Source organism: Formica exsecta, unplaced genomic scaffold (genome assembly GCF_003651465.1).
Source record: "Formica exsecta isolate Colony F162 unplaced genomic scaffold, ASM365146v1 scaffold733, whole genome shotgun sequence".
NCBI lineage: Eukaryota > Metazoa > Arthropoda > Insecta > Hymenoptera > Formicidae > Formica > Formica exsecta.
Genome location: NW_021853499.1, coordinates 407029 through 427224, shown reverse-complemented (window position 1 = coordinate 427224; position 20196 = coordinate 407029). Strand labels below are relative to the sequence as shown.

Below are 20196 nucleotides of genomic sequence, written 5' to 3'. Positions count from 1 at the left end.
ATTTACGAAGCGTGGAGTATAAATGGAGTTCGGTGGAGAAACAAGACGAGATGGGGCGACGATTATCATGATTACTGACAGTAATAATAGGGATGATAATAATAGTAAGTGATATAATATATATAATATATAATAATAATAATAATATAAAATAAATTGTAATATGTAATAATAATTAACGTAATACTCTAACAGATGCACAATAATCAAAATAAATTATTACCTGCGAGGTAGTACAGGAAGAGAAATATTATTTGTCAAAAATCGAGAATTCGAACATTTCGAGAAAACGACGTCGTGTCTTCGCAGTTTTGTTCTTTAACGCGACCCTTTACATTTCTTTTCTCCCCTGTCTGCTCCCGTGTTCCTAAAAAAAAATTACTTCGCACCATCTTACGTCATGAGATTTTTTAAGCGACGATATACAACAACGAAATACGTGCGCGTATTATAATTTAATAACGCTACAAGTCGTTCAATATGACAAGAAGAAGAAGAAATGAGAGCGCAATATACGACGCAGAATTTACACGCATGAGAAATACAAAATTCGCGCTTTTCTATCGTGAAAATAAAAATAAAATCTTTCGCAAAATTCATTGTTGCGAATAGATTTCGAAGCTTGTAACACGAAACCGCGCATTCTTTGACAAGAGATAAATGCCATTGTGTTAATATACGTTTAAACGAAGGTGCTATTGTTCAGTCTTCTTCTTCTTCGATTATCTTTAAATGTTAAACCGAAGTTATATATACGCGTGAATCGTCCGGACTTAAGCCCTAGCACTCTCTCTGTTGTGATATCCATTTTGTTAACATGTCAACGAGAGGGATCTCACCTTACGAATGAGCATTCGCCAAATAATAAGCGAGGCGTGATGATTTCTCCAAAACAATTCTCGTTCATGGTCGAGTCTTAATGGCCATCTATCACTTGATTCAGCGAGAATATCGTGAATGATCTCGTAGCTTTGTATGCGATAATTCATCGCTGCAATTTTTAACCAATCGACTTAGAACAAGAAATTAAAGATCTCCTAATATAAATTAACACACAAGATTAAAATTTCAGGATTGACATTAAATGTTCGCTCAAATTAATTTCTACCTATTATCTATAATACTTTTCAAATTGAATCAAATCGTATAACTGTCAATTAAATCCAAATCTCACAAAATATAAGATAATTAACAAAATATAGAGGATGATTAAAAAAAATCGAAACTGGGCTCCGCGCTTTCTTGCGCCTAGGGCATGAGTCGAGGAGCGATCCAATTAGCTATCTTAACGATCTAATAATGTCAGTAAAGCTCTATTGGCGGAAATCGAATATCTTCCACACTCATTTCCGTTTCTAACCCTCCCTAACATCAGTAAAGCTTCATTCAAGTCAAAAGCCTCTTTTTAGCTACTGGTTCTCCGTAATATTTAATAAAAGCTCCGCCGACGCATGAAACGCTTACGTCCTGTCGCCATCGTTTGACGACATCGAATATCGTCTTTTCAACCTTGCATTCCGCGATCGGCAGCGAAATTTTCGGGAGCCCAGCTCGTGATCGAATCGACACAGATGTCGAATGTCATTCTCGATTATTCGACGAGAAGTCGAAATAATCGCATTCCGACTTTGTCGACCCGACCGGATTCGCTTTTCGTCGTCGTCTTCCTACCCTACCGTCTCTCGAAGTGGAAGTTGAAACTCTTCTCCGGAAGCGCCAGGTTGCCGATGGGGACTTTGTAGTTCTCCTTCTCCACTGGCAGTATGTTGAAGTTCTTCAGCAGAGTGCCTATCGTTGAGAAGCTGATGTACTGGACCATCTTGTAGCCCATGCAGGATCTCCGGCCGCCGCCGAAGGGTAGGAAGTGCTCCGGTTTCAAGAGTTTGCCATTCTGTACGAATCTCTCTGGCATAAACTCCTCAGGAGATGTCCACAGCTCCTCCGACATATTCAGGTCGTAGTTGTTCAGGAAGATAAACGTGTCCTTCTCGATCTTGTAGCCTAAAATAAAGGATCAAGTCAGTTCCACAAAATTCTTAGAATTACCACAAATTTTATTATATTAATAAAATTCGCAAATATTCATCGATATAAAATTGGAGATCCGCAAATTGTATTACTACTTTGGAAATTATCGGAGCGATTGATTGAGACGAGAAAAACTACATGACATTTATTAACGTTTGACATTTGACGTTTGACATTTGACGTTTGACATTTGACGTTTGACTTATTGTCAAATGTCAAAAAGGAGAGAGAAAATTACTCACCGGCCACGGAACTATCCTGATTGGCCACGTGCGGTACGATCGGGCTGGCGATCAGTCTGATCGCCTCGAGAACGATGGCCTCCGTGTATGGCATTTTTCCCCTGTTCTCGAGGCCGACGAATCTGCCCGGAGTCCCTACTCCGTCGATCTCCATCTGCGCCGCTCTCTGCACGTGCGGTCGGGTGACCAGGTATCCGAGTATCTTGACGAGGAGATTGCCGACAGCCGAGTGACCTCCTACGATGTCCTCCAGCGCGAACATTGCTATGTCCCAGCTCATCTTAGGCTCGGCGTCGGTCTTGATGTGATTGATCAGACAGTCCACGTAATCTTCCTCGGGCATGATCGATTTCCAGTTGACCAGACGGTCCCCGATGACGTACTTCTCCATGAATCGCTTGACTTCGTGAGTCCAATTAATCATCCTCGTCATGTTTCTCTGGTGCAGCGGCATCAGGAACGGCATAAAGTCCGCGGCGTAGCCCTGGTTCACCTCGTAAAACACCTTGTCGAAATTCTCGACCATCTCGCGGAAGGATACGTCGCCGAGGGGGAAGCTGCGCGAACAGAAGTACTTGAGGAAGACGTTTGCGCACGTGTGCATGATAAGCGGCTTGGTGTGCAGGCTCTTGCCAGCAATGCCATTGAGATGATCGACCAGCAGCTCTACCTCGGCACCGATGATACCGTTCAGTTGGTTGTATCGTGTGGTGAAGGCACGGGGGAAGGTGTGCGCTCGCAGCATTTCTCTTCGTGTCTTCTGAACGTCCGACCAGTTGCAGAACGCCAGGGCTGTGGGAAAAAGAAATTCGCACATATATCCCAATCCATCTCGCTGAAATATCTTTCGAGAATTTATTCGGAGAGAATATATCACGAGATATAAAAAAGAAATAGAGAGATAATTTTTCAAAACATTTTCACATTTGCTATTATATACTCTCCTCGACTAGTTTCGCTTCTTATTACACGACGATTCATAACGACTCGCAACGGAAGCAGCTGACGTCGGGGCATCGTGACAGCGAACATACCTATTCCACGAACGCATCGCGGCTCAAATTACCGAATCAAGCGGCGGCGTTGAACTTGGCCTTGTTACTGCGCGTAACGACGCGTTTCAAAACGTCATCGAATTGCAAAAATTTGTCGACGCGTGCTTTCTACCTTGCGCGGGAATGTAATGCGAACGATGCGGCATCGATTCTCATAGCCGGCCGGTATGCTCGATATATGAAATCGAAGGCGGGAGAAAAGACGACAGCAAGAAATGACCCGGTTTCACGCCACCTGAGAACCTGAAGATCTTTTCGTGACTCCTCCATCCTCGCGTCACCTATTTTTTTACGATGACCCAGCAATATGTTATCAAGTGTCATTAGGATTAAAGAGAGTTGCATCTCGAAATATTTCTTTCTCGATTGCCATTTTAACGTTTTGTGTGTAACTTGAAGAAATATTCTAGATTTTTTAATAATAAATAAATATATATTAGATAATTTTTACAATCTAGAGTTATTTAAAATTATTCAAAAAAATCATAAAAAGATATATTGTTAATATTGAGATGAAAAGAATCAAGAAATTGAGCAGATAATAATATTTGACCTGTAATACACGAGAAATATATTTTAAAAAGATATGATTATACGTATTAAAATAAATTATGCTATGTAATCGGGAAAGAATGGACGAATGAAATGGAAGGAGTTAAATCGATCGTCTCGCATCGCGGTGTACGGTGGCAGCATTTCTGGTAAATTAGCCTTGATCCTGTTTGTCGACTGCCGGGTAAGCCAGATACGCGTGAAAGTGGTACCGTGACCTTTCCGACTGCACTTGGTACCGCTTCTCGCGCTGACCTTAGCACGAGTTTCGGCGCGGACCTGACGAAAGCGCGAGAGAAATATGCGGTGCGCGACAAATAAATATCGAGTGCGTACGCCGTACGGTATGCGTGATTATATGCGTGAGTCGGTCACGTGTCTCGCGCGACACGCAGCAAGGTTATTAGCATGAAAAGCGATTTTTCATGATTTCCGACGAGGCGTTGACAAGTGACATTTGTTATCGGCGCGAGATGCTACATCGATGATTTGAGGATAAATAAAGATTGATAAATTCGGCTCGAATTTTTGATCTCTCAGATGAGCGCGCGATCGGTCGACACATGCAAACGGCTAACCGTGACCTAAAGCGCTGAGAGAGTGATTCGTTGTGGTTGTACGAGCGTAATCGATCTCTGTTTCGACGAGCGATCCGAGAATTTTTAAATGACACCATTAATTGTTCTTAATTATTTTTATATCCGAAATTATCTCGAATCGATCCTGCGATTTTTCGCTGCGTAGATCCTCGGCAAGAATTAAAAGAGAATTACGGAAAAATTATTCGTTGTTTTAAGGAATGTATTTGTTATTTTTTATTTACACTGTCCAATTTTTAGTTATTATTTTTCTAACAGTTAATTGATATTATTTTGAGATATTTTGATTTTAAATATTAAAATTTTAATTCTTTTTTAAACAAGGATTAATTTTGCGCGAAATTATTTTTAATCGCGAAAGAAGATATATAAAATAAGATACTTACAGTTCTCCTTGTTGCCGAAAAGAAGATGATATCTGATAAAGTTTGGTCGGGAATCAAAGTGGTGGCCCTTGGCGATCAAGATTTCCTTGATGTTCTCCAGACCGTTGACGACGACGCAGGGCACGGAGCCCATCTTGAGCTTGATCACCTGACTGTCGTAGACCCTGACGAGATCGGCGAAGGCCTTGTAAGGCACATCGTAGCGTCCCAAGATATGAAGAGAGCCGAGGATCGGCCACGGCTTGGGTCCCGGTGGGTCCAATAGAACGGACGCCTCCTCGCCATCGTACAACTTCTTTGGCGTCTTTCTCGATCTGATGTGATCCACCAGGATCAAGATCAAAGCCACAAGAGTGACGGCAAGCAAAAAGTACGTCGTTGCGCTGATATAAATCATTTTCCGACACAATCACAAGATTCTTCACTAAAAAATACTCGTTTTCGTTTCCTTTTCCGCCACTTTCTTTCCTTTCCTATGACGACCCGGAAGAGAGTGTTTTGTAGCGCTTCTTAATGACGAGTTATCTGATCGTCCGGATTTAAAACCTCCTTGGAGATAAAATCTTTTTTTGAGACACACACGTGGATCTTGATGGTTCGACTGCTCTTGAATATCCTCGACAAGACGATTTTTTTTTTGTTCTAATCCCGGGCGGTCTACTTCCCTAGAGAGATATCAACTCTGTCGTACGTGTCGACCGATCAGGACTCAAGCTCCTTGTGGGCCCGTCTGTGAACGGTCCGCCGATCTGGCTCGGTCTGTGGGGATAGGATGGTTGCCCGGCTATCTTATATAGCCGGGCGTAATGTAGTCAGCACATTTGCGTCGAGCACTGTGCGCCTCAACCCCATACATATGGATTCGTGTTGAGACGAGGTGGGCAGCGAGAAGAAGGAAGAGAAGGAGGAGGTGACACTGGAGGTGGAGGAAGAGGAAAAAGAGGAGGAGGAGGAGGAGGAGGAGATGGACACTCTTGTACGGATCGCAAGAGCTGTACCCTTCTGCCTATATCTCAACGGAAACGAATTTCAAGAAAACCTGAAAAGAGACATACTCACTCACGCGGGTTGTCGGTAGGGCCCGCAGCAGGACCCGCAGGGCGGAGGGAGAAGGGAGCCGGAGGGAAGCAGCGCTCGCCGCGGCGGAGGGATGATCGCGAGATTGCCGGAGGAGAGAGAGGAGGAAAAGGGCCCCGGATGACGCGCGGTGGAGCAGGGAGGTAGCTCGTAGTAAGTAGTAGGGGCGGGTGGAAGGGAAGAGGAATGGGGAGGGGAATCGCATCTCTCGGTAGGGCCTCTTGGGCAAAGCAAGGGACGCTTCTTGCCCTCGACTTCTCTCCTTAAGGTGCCATCGAGTTTTCTGGCAGCCAAGATGGTGGTGGTGATGGTGGTGTGCGTACTCGCATGCACTTCCAGCCGCGCCGGAATTATTTCGGTGTACTTGAACGTACGTCACGGGCCGGATCGGAATCGGCGATCGACGGTAATTCGCTTTTGGTACACCGTACGGGACGTGGACGGAGAATAAAGTTTCGTTTTTCGCGAGGCGGTTGACTGATACGACCGGTATGATGCCAGTTGAACGCTTTGACAAGTATGCGGGAACCGAGTCGCACTGTGCAAGAAGGTGGATTATGGACGTGCATCGAAGATGCATCGAGAGAGGAATGAGAGGAACCAGGTATGCGACCGCCTGTGTTTCACCGCGGAAACAAGCAGAGAGGAGCCAAAGAGCCGCGTTTCTCGATATCATCAAAGCTCAGTCGTATAAATTAAACATTTATTATTAGAATCATACATTATTCTATCATTGTGTCGTTGAAGGTTAAATGAAATTTTTCGCATTTAAAGAGAATTATATTTAATTGTATTCCATTTTTTTTTAAATATTACAAAGAAGGAAATATTATTGCATGTGTAGTGATTATCATATTTGTTATCTGAAACTCTCCTGTATTATCACGCTTGTTTGGGGCGGCAGACTTTGTTTACGTCTGGAACGATTTTTCTCATCGGGAAAAATCAATCGATCGATCGATCTTGAATCCTAAATCTGTCTCAGCAGGATGTTGAATAGCGTTATGTAACTGTGAGACAACTATGCGAATGCATTTCGTTCGACGAGAAGGAAGTGAAATATACAATTCCAATGATGTCTTCTTTTCCTTTCATCCATATTAATTTAATTTATCAGCATAAACATTATTTATGTGAAAGACAAACACATCTAATAATTCTTCAAAATTTCTCTCATATAATTAATGAGTAACACACTTGCGATATGTATTCGCGTAACTATGTCAATAAAAAAAAAAAATTAAAAATTATGATTTTTGTTTTCAAAATTTAATTTCAAATTAATATCAATTATACTGTAGGCGTAAACGAAAAATACGAAATTGCCATAAAAAAAAAAAAAATATTCTACGAGTTCTCGTAAAACGTTGTTTGCTACCCAATATTGAATTCTCAAATATTATATTTGGTTTCCGTCGTGATTCACGATCGAAAATCGGAGTAGATCCAACACAACAAAAGTCGAAAACAATCGCGAGGAAACACAATAGTAACGGAATACTAGATGCGAGAATTCAGCATCGCAATACAGTCAAAGAGATTCGTTATTTTGGATGAGGAAGCATAAGGAGTACGCTTCTCGAATTTGTTTGAATTAATGAATAAAGCATAAGTATACAGAGCGATAAATGCGTATGCGTCCCTCTCTCCCCTCGCCGAGAGGGAGGGAGGGAGAAAGGGGGGCGGGGTTGGGGTTCTTCCGTGAACCGCGTGGCTCAGACACACGCAACCCCTCTTTCCCCGCCGGTCAGCGCCGCGATTTTTTTCCCTCTCACTCGCCGCGACAGTAGAGAGATTACTTCATCCGTATCAAGTGGTATTATCGAGAGTTGATTTCTGGGAAGCTAGCGGTACCGGTCTCTCTCTCTCTCTCTCTTTCTCTCTCTCTTTCTCTCTCTCTCTCTCTGCCCGCCGCTTGCTGCCGTCCCAGCTCGCCAAATCAACTCTAGAGACGAGGCGCGTAACGGGAAAGTCATCTCTTCTTCGCTTTTGCCAGCGACAGCCGGAAGCTGCACGTTCCCGTCGTCGCTGTTATCGACGTCGTCGTCTTCGTCGTCGTCGTCTTCGTCTTCGTCTTCGTCGTCGGGGCGATTTTTCATTTCGCTTTCGTACGCGATCTCTCTTCGCGGTCCCTGTCGCTTGATTAGCGCAGAAACCTGTTCGAAGGAAACGTCACTTGTCGCGTTTCTCTCCCGGCGTACACCTTGGGATTCAGGAGAGAACAATTTATCTCGCGAGTCTCAAATTTTGATCTTCCTCCTAAGATTTTGCATTCACGTTAGTCAGTTAATTTTAATTATTCAACCCGAGTATTTTTTTTTATCTCATGAATTATATTCTTATAATTATCACGCGTCGTGTCTCGAGATCTTCGGCAGAAATTTTAATGGCGGATTGAATAAAAAAATTGCCATCGTCGCGATCGATTATTTTTAGTCCCTTGGCCGCCAGTCTGACTAGCACAGAATCAACCGTTAAATTCGTAGAATCCCCTCCCCTACCCCTCTTTCCCCGCCGGTCAGCGCCGCGATTTTTTTCCCTCTCACTCGCCGCGACAGTAGAGAGATTACTTCATCCGTATCAAGTGGTATTATCGAGAGTTGATTTCTGGGAAGCTAGCGGTACCGGTCTCTCTCTCTCTCTCTCTTTCTCTCTCTCTTTCTCTCTCTCTCTCTCTGCCCGCCGCTTGCTGCCGTCCCAGCTCGCCAAATCAACTCTAGAGACGAGGCGCGTAACGGGAAAGTCATCTCTTCTTCGCTTTTGCCAGCGACAGCCGGAAGCTGCACGTTCCCGTCGTCGCTGTTATCGACGTCGTCGTCTTCGTCGTCGTCGTCTTCGTCTTCGTCTTCGTCGTCGGATCCTCCCGATGATCGGTGTTTTTGCGCGTCGCATAACGCAGATGAAATTCCTCCTTGTTTTCCAACGCACGTGAACACAATGTCGACTTCTGATTACGACACGTCTCCGATTTATCTGTGAATTCTATTTTGAGAGAGGATCTTTTATCGCTACGAGATAAACATGGTCCAAAGAAATTTTCGCATTATTCGTTACTCTGCCACGTGCTACTCGGGCAAGGTCTCTTCAAATTCGTGCTATATATATACATTCTCTATATAATAAAAAAAAAAAATAATCAACTTTGATAAACTAAAAAGAAATTTTAATTTCGCGAGGTGGCCAAATACACGAAGGCGAAACACAGCACCGAAAAATCAAGGCTGCCCGGATTAGCAATGAATAAGATTGATAGCGGAACGTTACCGACGATGGTCGCCCGTCTTGCAACCCGGCCCTCGTCCTTTTACCTAAGATTTGTAGGACGGCGAGGAAGCGGGATTCTCCGGTTAGCGTCACCGCCCAGCGTGAAAACTGGGTTGGGGACGCTTAAAAATCCGTTCCCAAGGATCACCCCCATCCTCCCGATGATCGGTGTTTTTGCGCGTCGCATAACGCAGATGAAATTCCTCCTTGTTTTCCAACGCACGTGAACACAATGTCGACTTCTGATTACGACACGTCTCCGATTTATCTGTGAATTCTATTTTGAGAGAGGATCTTTTATCGCTACGAGATAAACATGGTCCAAAGAAATTTTCGCATTATTCGTTACTCTGCCACGTGCTATTCGGGCAAGGTCTCTTCAAATTCGAGCTATATATATACATTCTCTATATAATAAAAAAAAAAATAATCAACTTTGATAAACTAAAAAGAAATTTTAATTTCGCCATCTAGGAGATCCGTATTATTTAATCGTTGATTTGTAAGACGACAGATAAGATCGTACTCTGTCGTTGTCGACCAGAAAGCAATTCATCGTGTTATCACGTCGGGGGCACGCGATAAATTAGCCAGGGGGAGAAAAGGGCATGTCTGATGTATGCAAATATATAATAGACAATCGAGAGAGAGAGAGAGAGAGAGAGAGACGAATTGCCGGAAGATAAACGCATGCGGATTAGCAGGCGCCGAATCGCATTTAGAAGAGAGTCTCGCCGGCGAATGTTGCGCAAGAAATTATTGAAAATGTAACGGGCCTCCCTCATCCCCCTATCCTAGGCGAAATCGGGCCACACGTACACGCACGAGAGATATCGTCTCTGTCCCGAGACGCGTCTCTCCCGCTGACGTTGATCTGCATGTAGCGGTCGTCCCGTACGTGCGTTGCGCTCTAACGGTCAAGAGAGACGGCTTTTACATAAGCGCGGATAAACGCGCGAAACGAGGCGAACGGGAACAGATATCCCGGTCGCGATGGATATTGGCAATTGCAAAATTCGCGACGGATACATTTATGGAGAGGCGGCGGGTCTCCCCATGTTTCTCGTCTCGTCTCGTGTGCGTTAACCGTTCCCGAGAATCACGCGAATCGTTAACCACGACGTAAGTTAGACATGCTGATGCCGATCGAAGGTAAAAGTTTTTTTACGTCTAGATCGCGCGTTGCGCCGAGAGATAGACACGGGGAGATTCGAGTTCCTCTTTACGTCAGCGCGTTTTTCGCGCCGAAATTCGTCTCCCTAATTTTCACGCCGCTTCGTTCAAGGCATTTTCGAACGCGAGAGGAATTTCGACGATTTCGCGTAATCGGATCGGTGCGTTTCAGTGTCCGATTTCGATCCGGAAAAAAAAATTGACACTTCGATTTTGTCGGCACCGCAACTCTTTTATAAAAAGACTGACGTTTCAATTTTTTGATACTTTATCTTTTTGCCAGAAAATTCAGTCTTTTTTTTTTCAAGTAAAAAATGCCAGTAAAAAGAATTTGATTTTACAATGATATCGATATTGATTTTGAGGACATATCGACATAGAATACTGTTTGAAAATAATAGGGAAAATAAGATTCTTTAAACTGTCCATTTATCAAAATTATGCATCTTCACGAGTAAAGTTTCGCAACGTAAAATTCTATTAATGTTAAGAGTTGAGTAAAAAAGGGTTTATACAATTGCTTGCCAAAGTATTGCGATGTATCGTCGCTACCTAAGTCATTACCGAAGCGTCTCGCTAGTCGATCGCGAACGCGGAATCATTACGTCAAAGCTCACTCGTAACCGAGTAAATGAATAGGTATTTGGTTCTAGATCAAGCCGACGCGAGAATATTAGCATGAGTCGTAACGGAGCTTCGCCGCGAATCGGAGCGAGAAAAAGTGACAACGACAAAGAAGTAGTCCATGTATTTCTCGCTGCCTGCAACTTTTCGATTTGTCTTTCTTATCGAAGACAGGACGGGATGTCTTTTTATTTATGTGTGCACTTGGATATATTTCCAATTGCACATATATTTTCTTTGTATCTATGAATAAGGCATATTTTAGAATCTTCTAACAAACTTACACTTTATTTTTTTATTGCAATAGTTCTTATCTGTAATAAATTTCTGTATTAAAAAGATATACTAAAATGAAAAATATACTTTTATACAATCTGTATTTTTTTACATAAAATGTAACTCCTCTTTGTAAAAAAATTTTACTGTACTTTAGTATAAATTAATTAGAACATTATAACAGATATGAATTATATGTAATGCAGTTACTCTTTTATAAATTCCATAAAATTCCAAAATTCCAAAATTCCATAAATGAATATTTTTAATAAAAAAAATCAAAATAGTAAATTTTTAACAATAAAAAAATAGAGCTGTCAATAAAATAGATTTTTATTTAAAAATTGCTTTTTTCGATCTATTTGTAAGAATAATTATTATTGGCTGTAAATTAAAAATCTATTCAAGATATTAAGTTATCATTCTATAGATCCACTCAAAAAAATGTCTTGCTGATATAGGTAGATTTCTAGGTGTCACAACAAAAATTTATCGCTATTTTTTGTATCTGTTAGAATATTGTCTGTTACATATAGAATTTATAGCAGCAATATTCTAATAATATCTTCTAGAAAATTTAGGTCCCATTGCCAAATGTTAATCACTGCATTGGATAAATATGAGTTTCGATACTACAGCTAGAACGATCTTTGTGAGAAATATAACTGCCAATTATAACAGCAGCATCGAAAAATTGTGAGAAATTGTTTAAAAGAGCTAGATAGATTGGGCGCGTTATACAAATATGTTAAACGTGAGGGGCGCGTTATACAAATATGTTAGATGTGAGGATTATATATTTATTTGTTTCTTGCCGCTAATTTTTTCTGTGTATCACAGCCAAACTTTATAACAAGTATGATTGGCCTTAACATGGATAGGCGCCACAGAAAAACATTCTTTCTAAATTTCACAAACAGTTCAGATATAAATTCTGTCTCTGTCACTTAGATTGATTAAATGCGAAATATATGCGATATCACAGTATTTGCTAATCATTTATGTTCCTCAGTTAATTTTGCGCACCCAGAAAATTTTTGCTGTAGTTGCAATACCACTTTTTTGAGTGTCGTTGTTCCTTAAACGAAAATCCGATCAACGCTTTAATTAAATCTGTATGCAACTCTTTTCGATTTTAAAAATTTCTTTTTTTTTCTAGAGTTTATATTCGAAGAATTATTGGAAATATCCACTCAAAAAAATGTCTTGCTGATATAGGTAGATTTCTAGGTGTCACAACAAAAATTTATCGCTATTTTTTGTATCTGTTAGAATATTGTCTGTTACATATAGAATTTATAGCAGCAATATTCTAATAATATCTTCTAGAAAATTTAGGTCCCATTGCCAAATGTTAATCACTGCATTGGATAAATATGAGTTTCGATACTACAGCTAGAACGATCTTTGTGAGAAATATAACTGCCAATTATAACTGCAGCATCGAAAAATTGAGAGAAATTGTTTAAAAGAGCTAGATAGATTGGGCGCATTATACAAATATGTTATATGTGAGGATTATATATTCATTTGTTTCTTGTCGCTAATTTTTTCTGTGTACCACAGTCAAACTTTATAACAAGTATGATTGGCCTTAACATGGATAGGCGCCACAGAAAAACATTCTTTCTAAATTTCACAAACAGTTCAGATATAAATTCTGTCTCTGTCACTTAGATTGATTAAATGCGAAACATATCACAGTATTTGCTAATCATTTATGTACCTCAGTTAATTTTGCGCACCCAGAAAATTTTTGCTGTAGTTGCAATACCACTTTTTTGAGTGTCCAATTTATACTCCACTTTCTTTAAAGAAGATTCTACAATTTTTTAATCATTTCATTTACGGTAAAAATTTAATTTTCTACAGTCTGTGCAAAAAGTTTCTCAATTTTCTCGATTTTCCATGACGTCTCGAGCGAACACAACGACGGAGGGCACACCTTATGCGCCTGCACCTGTATCACGCACAACATGAGGTGTCCGCGATTCCTCTCCCGGAATCCTCTCCTCCTCTTCTCCCTTACGATTACGACACTCTTCCGCGTTGATTTATCTCTCGTTCGTCCGGTCGGTCGCGTCTTGCGTGGACGCGATGCATCGCGGCGGAACCGGTTTTCGGGTGCTCTCTCACGTTTGAATGTCTCCACCGTTCAATTTCACCCGCGGACGAACTTTCGCGACGAGCGTCCAATTATCGCGGCCGTCCGATAAAAGGGAAATTAGTCTCCGCCCGAACCAGGCGCGATTAAATGTCCATCTTTGTCGCCTACCGGTCACGCTTCTGCGTGGATGGCAAAAGAGCTCGAGAGCAGAAAACTCTAAACGCGTTATCCGTAACGGTTTTATGAAGAAATTATTAATTAGATTAGGTACGTGTTTTTAACGTACTTAATTTAATATATTATTTTAATGTGAACTAATAATTTCCTAAATAATTTCCGAAATAATTTCCTTATATAATGAACAAATTTGCCATGACAATTTGGTTTAAACTCTTTCTCTCTCTCTCCCTCCCTCTTACTACACGTATCTCGTCTCACACACACATAAAATTTATAAAACAGATTTAAAAATTTTAATAAATTTAACTTGATTTCGAAGTATAAACGAGTTCTCTTTTCTCTGAAACATACGATAATTTGTAGTAGTAAAACTCTCGGCATGTGCTTGTCTATCGAGCAATCCGAGGTTACGACCATGTATCCAGAGTTCTAAACTAGGCGGACTGGTCTTGCGTAGAGACTCTTCTAAGCGGCGGATCTCCAACAAAAACAGCTCGTGTTCAGGTTAGACGAGTCGCGGTATCGAATAGAACGCGTTCGATGGCGACTCTCGCGTTTTATTACTAGGAATCCGTCTAAGCGATATACTTAGACATCAAGTAAAACTGCATTAAAAAAATAATATTTTTTCGGAAAAATATAAAATTTTTGCATGTGATAAACTCTATAATCCGCGTTTGTATTATTGTAACTCAAAAACTTAAAAAATTGCGAAATCAATATGCAATAAATATTTAATATCTTCGTCTTTCGAAGTAAGATACATAAGAGAATAAATTTTATCTTAAAAAAATCTTAATTAAATATTTACGTGAAATATCTGCGAGAGAGATGAAAGAAGCTATAAGCCTACCACAATATGAGCGCGACGAAAAGAAGAATCTACTCTCCAGCTGGCGACTTGTTCCAGTCCTAGAACAAAACTGTTCTTTTATGTACATCAATGTCCAATGCAAAGGCCTAACGCGATCGTCCTGAAGGACGCATGCATAGAAGCCCGCGAACGCGCTCGAGGATCTCCTTCAAGGTGAACGCTGAAACCGGCCAAAACCTACGACAAGCGAGATATTTGCATCCGGCGAACGCGCCGGAGATTGATAGATCCGAGGCGCGTTCGCCGGTGGTTAGCATTAGTGAACGCTCATGCGCTATAACGTAATCATGATGTCATTTCCATCGACCGTTTTCGATCAAAATCCGGAGAGCTGAAGCGCCGAAAAGAAGGAAAAAAATAAGAAAAAGAGGAAGACAAGGGGGGTGAGAAGGGGAGGACGAGAGGTGAGCGAAGAGACAGGATATAAATATATTCGCTGCTCTCGTGGTTCACCGGCGATTTCGATGCAGCGACGTCGATTTGGGTTTCAAATCGCAGGCCCGGGTGCATCTGCCTAACTTTCGGATGGGTCTAGCATCCGATCTTGCGTATATCAATATCGCAGCAAACACTGCATCGAGACACACGGCCGGTATAATTTCACCATCTCGTCGCGGCGCGATGACGTCTGCGAGTTCGGTCGAAAATCCGAATGAGATTACCGGACGAATGGTCCATCTCGAAGATTCTTTGGAGATTTTGCTCTCCAAAATTGAGAGAGAGAGAGATTGATGTAAAATTAAATTTTTACCGTAAAAAAATAATTAAAAAGAAACAGTGAAATATAAATTAAATATTTCCAACGATTCTTCGAATATAAATTCTCGAAAACAAAAAAAAGAAATTTTTAAAATCGGAAAGGATTGCATACAGTTTAACTAAAACGTTGACCGAATTTTCATTTAAGGAACAACGGCGATCGACAACGATCGGACTTCAAACGGATCTGGACGGAACGGCAAGCTCCTTCTTGGCAGGATATTAATGTCGGAGTACTTAAGATCGCATCTGACACGCGATTTTAAAACGGATGCAATCGAACTTCATTTAAGGAACAACGGCGATCGACAACGATCGGACTTCAAACGGATCTGGACGGAACGGCAAGCTCCTTCTTGGCAGGATATTAATGTCGGAGTACTTAAGATCGCATCTGACACACGCGATTTTAAAACGGATGCAATCGAATTGCATCTGCTCGCGCTGATAGAAATAGCGATATTCCGAGTTGCTCTAACCGACACATCGGCTCTCGATAATTAATTCAAATGCCTATCCGTTGCAATTTTGACGCTGTAGAACCGAGCCAGTGACGGATGACAGCGTATAATCGGACAGTGATATTCAAACAGTGCGTAGAGCGTTCGACAGAATCTATGAATCTACGTCCTACGTAAAAATTTTTACAAATGGAAACTATTAATTATATAGATAGAAGCAACGCGAAACGCATTATATAAATACGGAAATTATAAATTAAAAATTGCCTGCAAGCTCTGTAACCGAAACACAAAAAATCTTTATCAAATATTTTTTATTCTATTATAATTCTCGTAAACCAGCGACAATTTTTATAGGTTGATAATTAATCCATAGTAACTGTATATCTTTCACAACATCAAATCATCTAAAATATATATATATACAATTTTTTGATAAAAAATGGAAAAATTGAAAGCGTCAACCAGAGCTACAGGATGACAGAGCGATATCGACTGATAACCCCTCTTGATAAGCGCATCGCGTGGACGTCAACCGAAGGACACTTCGACGTGGGTGTTCGATAATAGTCGGCGATATGCAACTAGTGGCAGGCCGAAATGTACATGACATGTGACGCATTACGCTTTCGTGTTCAGGACATTCGAAATGCGTGGCGGTGCCGTCCACCTCTCTATCGGCACGTTATCAAAATGCACATAAATCCGCAGGATCCTGATGCGCGGGAGGTTGAATCTGAATTAGAGGAGAACCACCCCATCGATCACCCCACGAGAGTTACACATAGACGGCTGCAGAGGAGGCGACGGAAAGGCTGCGAATGCGGCTCGAATTTTTAACTGATCCGACCGATCTGACCCCGCTGCGACCTGCTAAAAAAAGGAGATCAGCCACGCGCGGATCGAGGATGTCAGTCCGCGAATGGACAATCCTGATCCTCGTTATATGTAAACGTCTTGTTTGTCTTGACTTTGCGATGTTAATATCAAGGAAAGCTAACGGTGCGCCACGGGATCTGTACGGGAATCAGCGAGCGACGAGAATCGATATTGCGTCGTTCCCTCTATTAGTAAAAAATGATCAGATTCTCAAGATTAAGGTTGCACGAGACTCAAGACAAGAAAATATTCGTAAAAATCTTGTATTGGCATTGAAAATCTTCGGAAATTTAAATCTTGTCTTGATTTTGAGCAAAAATCTCGTCTTGTATTGTCTTGTCCTGATTTTTAACATTTTTGATCTAATACTGAACAATTGTTTAAAATAATATTTAACATATTTTTTATAATATATAAAATAATTTAAGATGATTATTAAGATGACTATTCATGTCATTCCTTTACTTCCCAAAACACTATACATAATAGGTTATAGCTAAATAATTGTGAAAAATTTTATATTGTTTATTCTGTTTATTGAATTAATTATTTCTAAATTTGTTAATATAAGTGTTTTTTTATTTATTAAATAAAATTTTTAAAGATTGTATAATATAGTGATTTTTTTCTCATCTAATTTACGTACAAATCTACTTATTTTAGCTTTTTTTAAAAACCAATAATCTTGACAAGACCAATAATCTTAACAATCTTAGTTTTGGTATTGTCTTGATAACTAATTAAAAATCTTGTCTTAATCCTGTCTCGAATTTGGAGACAAGACAAGATAATATTAAGACTATTTTTAATATCTCATACAACCCTATTCAAAATAAATTTAATTGAAAGAAAATTTGACAATAATTTTAAAGGATGTGGAAATGAAAATTAAAGAATATATTTTAAATAAAAAAAAAAAAATTGTTAAAAAGTCGTGAATAATTGATGCCGATGCCGAATATCGATATGTTGAAAGATAGACAGATGTTACAAGATACATCTCGTAGGACGAAAGAATGTCCGTTTATCATGCGCACTCTTATGTAGAACCTGTATTTCGATTGCAAGAATTATTATCGTGTCTACCGACATGTTTTCCGAGATGAATTTCCCGGAGGATGTTTACGCGAAAGATATCAAGGATACGCTTCGCACGAAGGCTGACTCGGCCTTATTCGTTGTGGATGGCTGATCGCAGGGTCGACAATTACACGTAAAGAGAAGGACAGGGGATCGCATTAAGGAACATAGGTTCTATTTTCCCCCGGCATTTCTATCGGCGGAGACATGTATTTAGTAGAAGAGTCGTGCATCTATCTAGCCGTGCTCTCTAGCAACATTAGTCAGGAATCCAGTCTTTGAGAGCGCGCGGCTCTATACACTAAACGCGATTTATATTCCTACTCTTGTACTTCGAATTAACTTCTATCGAAACGTCAACTGATGAACATCACGAGAGAGAATCGATTCTCGATAGTGTAACGTGCATCCTTCTCTCTCTTTTTGTCCGACGATCTTATTTCTCTTTCCTTCATAAAAGCAATCGCATTGCATTTCAGAAACTGATCATTTTTATTCCTCGAAAATAGCATTAATATCATAGAAATAAAAGAGATCTCCCTTCTATGCGCGCAATATTTGTATAATTTTAAATCTTTTTTCTTCAAATTAATATTTTTTTGAAGATACAAAATGTGTGAATAATGAACATTTTTATCTGTGAAAAAAGAACTGAAAAAGACGAATTAAATTCATTGAAATAATTTCATTTGACACAAACGAGATGATCCGAGATACATTTCGTCCCTTCCGCCGATGTCTCGAGAGGCACGAGCCCGATGCATGAACGCGGACGTCGTACGGTGTTCTGGAATAGTCTGTGACCGAGTTTCGGCAGGGAAATAAATAAGTTACCGCTTACCACGAGAGAGCGAGTGACGCACGGAACGGCGATTTCGTTAGCGCCCTACGTCGACTCGAAACGCCGGTTGCATCAGGTAGTTGCATAAGCGAGAGAGAGAGAGAGAAAGAGAGAGAGAGAGAGATTTCTTCCTTGGTGGCGTCGATGAATCACTACCGGATTCCCTCGCCAGGTTACAAGCTGTAACTGGAATCTTCGGAGCACCGGTGGATTTCTCGCGTCCGAGACGCGAGTTTCTCGTCACTTGCGTCACAATTTAAGATTCTCGAAATTCAAAGTATCACCTCCGGAGAATCTTCGAGCAATTAGTGTCGGATCAACTTGTTAGCTAAAAAATTAAAAAAAAAAAAAAACTATAAATTAGAATTGTGTGCAATATATCCTCGAGACGTCACGGTTTCTCAAATTTCTAAAATGTAATGATATTTACTAGTGAGCTGTAAACAAACAGGCAACCGCAGATCGCAACAATCTCTAGTATTTTGACGCTAAAGACTCAACTTATCGCTTTTTCCTGTTTACGATATTTTTTCTCTTCGCCCATTATACATATGATCAATCGAAGTCGATTGATCTAGCGAGAGTTCTCTTCCGGGGTAACGGCCGCCTCGGCCGTTGGGAACGTGAATGCTGGCCTTGACATTCGTCGGCTCCTGAACGGAGGAGATTCTTACGGGTTTATTGATGGTAATAAATTAGTACCTGTTCCCCATGCGGTTAAATTGAGCAGTTTATGATCTTACGTCGAGTATTCCGATACACGTAGCACAATGACGTTTCCTTTCCTCATGTCAATGATATTTGCAATAATACAGAAATGATTTTCAATATAATAAGGGAGCCTTATACACGCTCTTTCGCGAATTTGTTTAATTTGATCAAATAATTGAAACATTAAGAGTTAATTTTGCAAACTGAATACTCGATAATAAATCAAAATAAATCGGTGAACAAATCAAAATAATCCTGACTGAAAACTCGAAAATTCTTCCTTTACTAAAATTCAATCATATGACACTGTCATTTCTCAATAATTTTTCGCAATTTTATTAACAAACAATATTATATTTCAAATATGTGAGATTTTATTAGAAACGCAATGATAAATTAATTAATATCGGAAATGTAGCTGGGTGCAAAAAGGATTAATGAGATGCGGGCGATGATGTTGGCCTTGACCGACCAGGAAGGTGGAGTAGGGATGAACGAGTCCCCCGATCGTCTGGGTCAGGCAGTATTTCAGAGACTTCCTTGCTCAAGTTTTAAGCGACAACAAACACCGCAATATATTTTGCGTTCGCGATCTTTCGCGATCTTTTCTTTTACTGTTTTTTTTTGCACACACCGCATTGTAATTTTAATTGTTATTAACTTTCTGTACACTGCCTGACCCCGGGCCGAAAAAACGATCTCTCTGAATGTTGCCCACAACTTGTAAATAATTGTAATATGTAAGTGTAAATTGTGATTTGTCTAATTGAATTTTATATTCAATTAATATATAAGTATTATTTGAGCCATAATAAGTATTATTTAAGTATATTATTTTACAAAACTTCACACACAAGTGCGATTGCTATAAAATATTTAATAAATTACCATTAATTATTATACTTAATTTATAATTAATTTTGCTTTATATATTTTTAATAAGTTATCCTTGACAAAGTATGCAAAAATGAATGTGGCACATTTTTCTTTCAATAAAAAGAGATCTATTAAGGAGTAAATTTAGTAGG

General features: G+C 40.3%; 1 protein-coding gene across 1 annotated transcript; it reads right to left on the bottom strand.

The window, feature by feature from the left end:
• Positions 1-206: 206 nt before the first annotated feature.
• On the bottom strand, positions 207-5589 carry LOC115243789 (cytochrome P450 307a1-like). Its single transcript, XM_029821022.1, has 3 exons — positions 4863-5589; positions 2271-3062; positions 207-2001 (listed from the first exon to the last, which is right to left on the bottom strand). Exons 1-3 carry the CDS (start codon positions 5257-5259, stop codon positions 1673-1675), a joined length of 1518 nt encoding a protein of 505 aa, XP_029676882.1. The 5' UTR covers positions 5260-5589; the 3' UTR covers positions 207-1672.
• Between the last annotated feature and the right edge of the window lie 14607 nt (positions 5590-20196).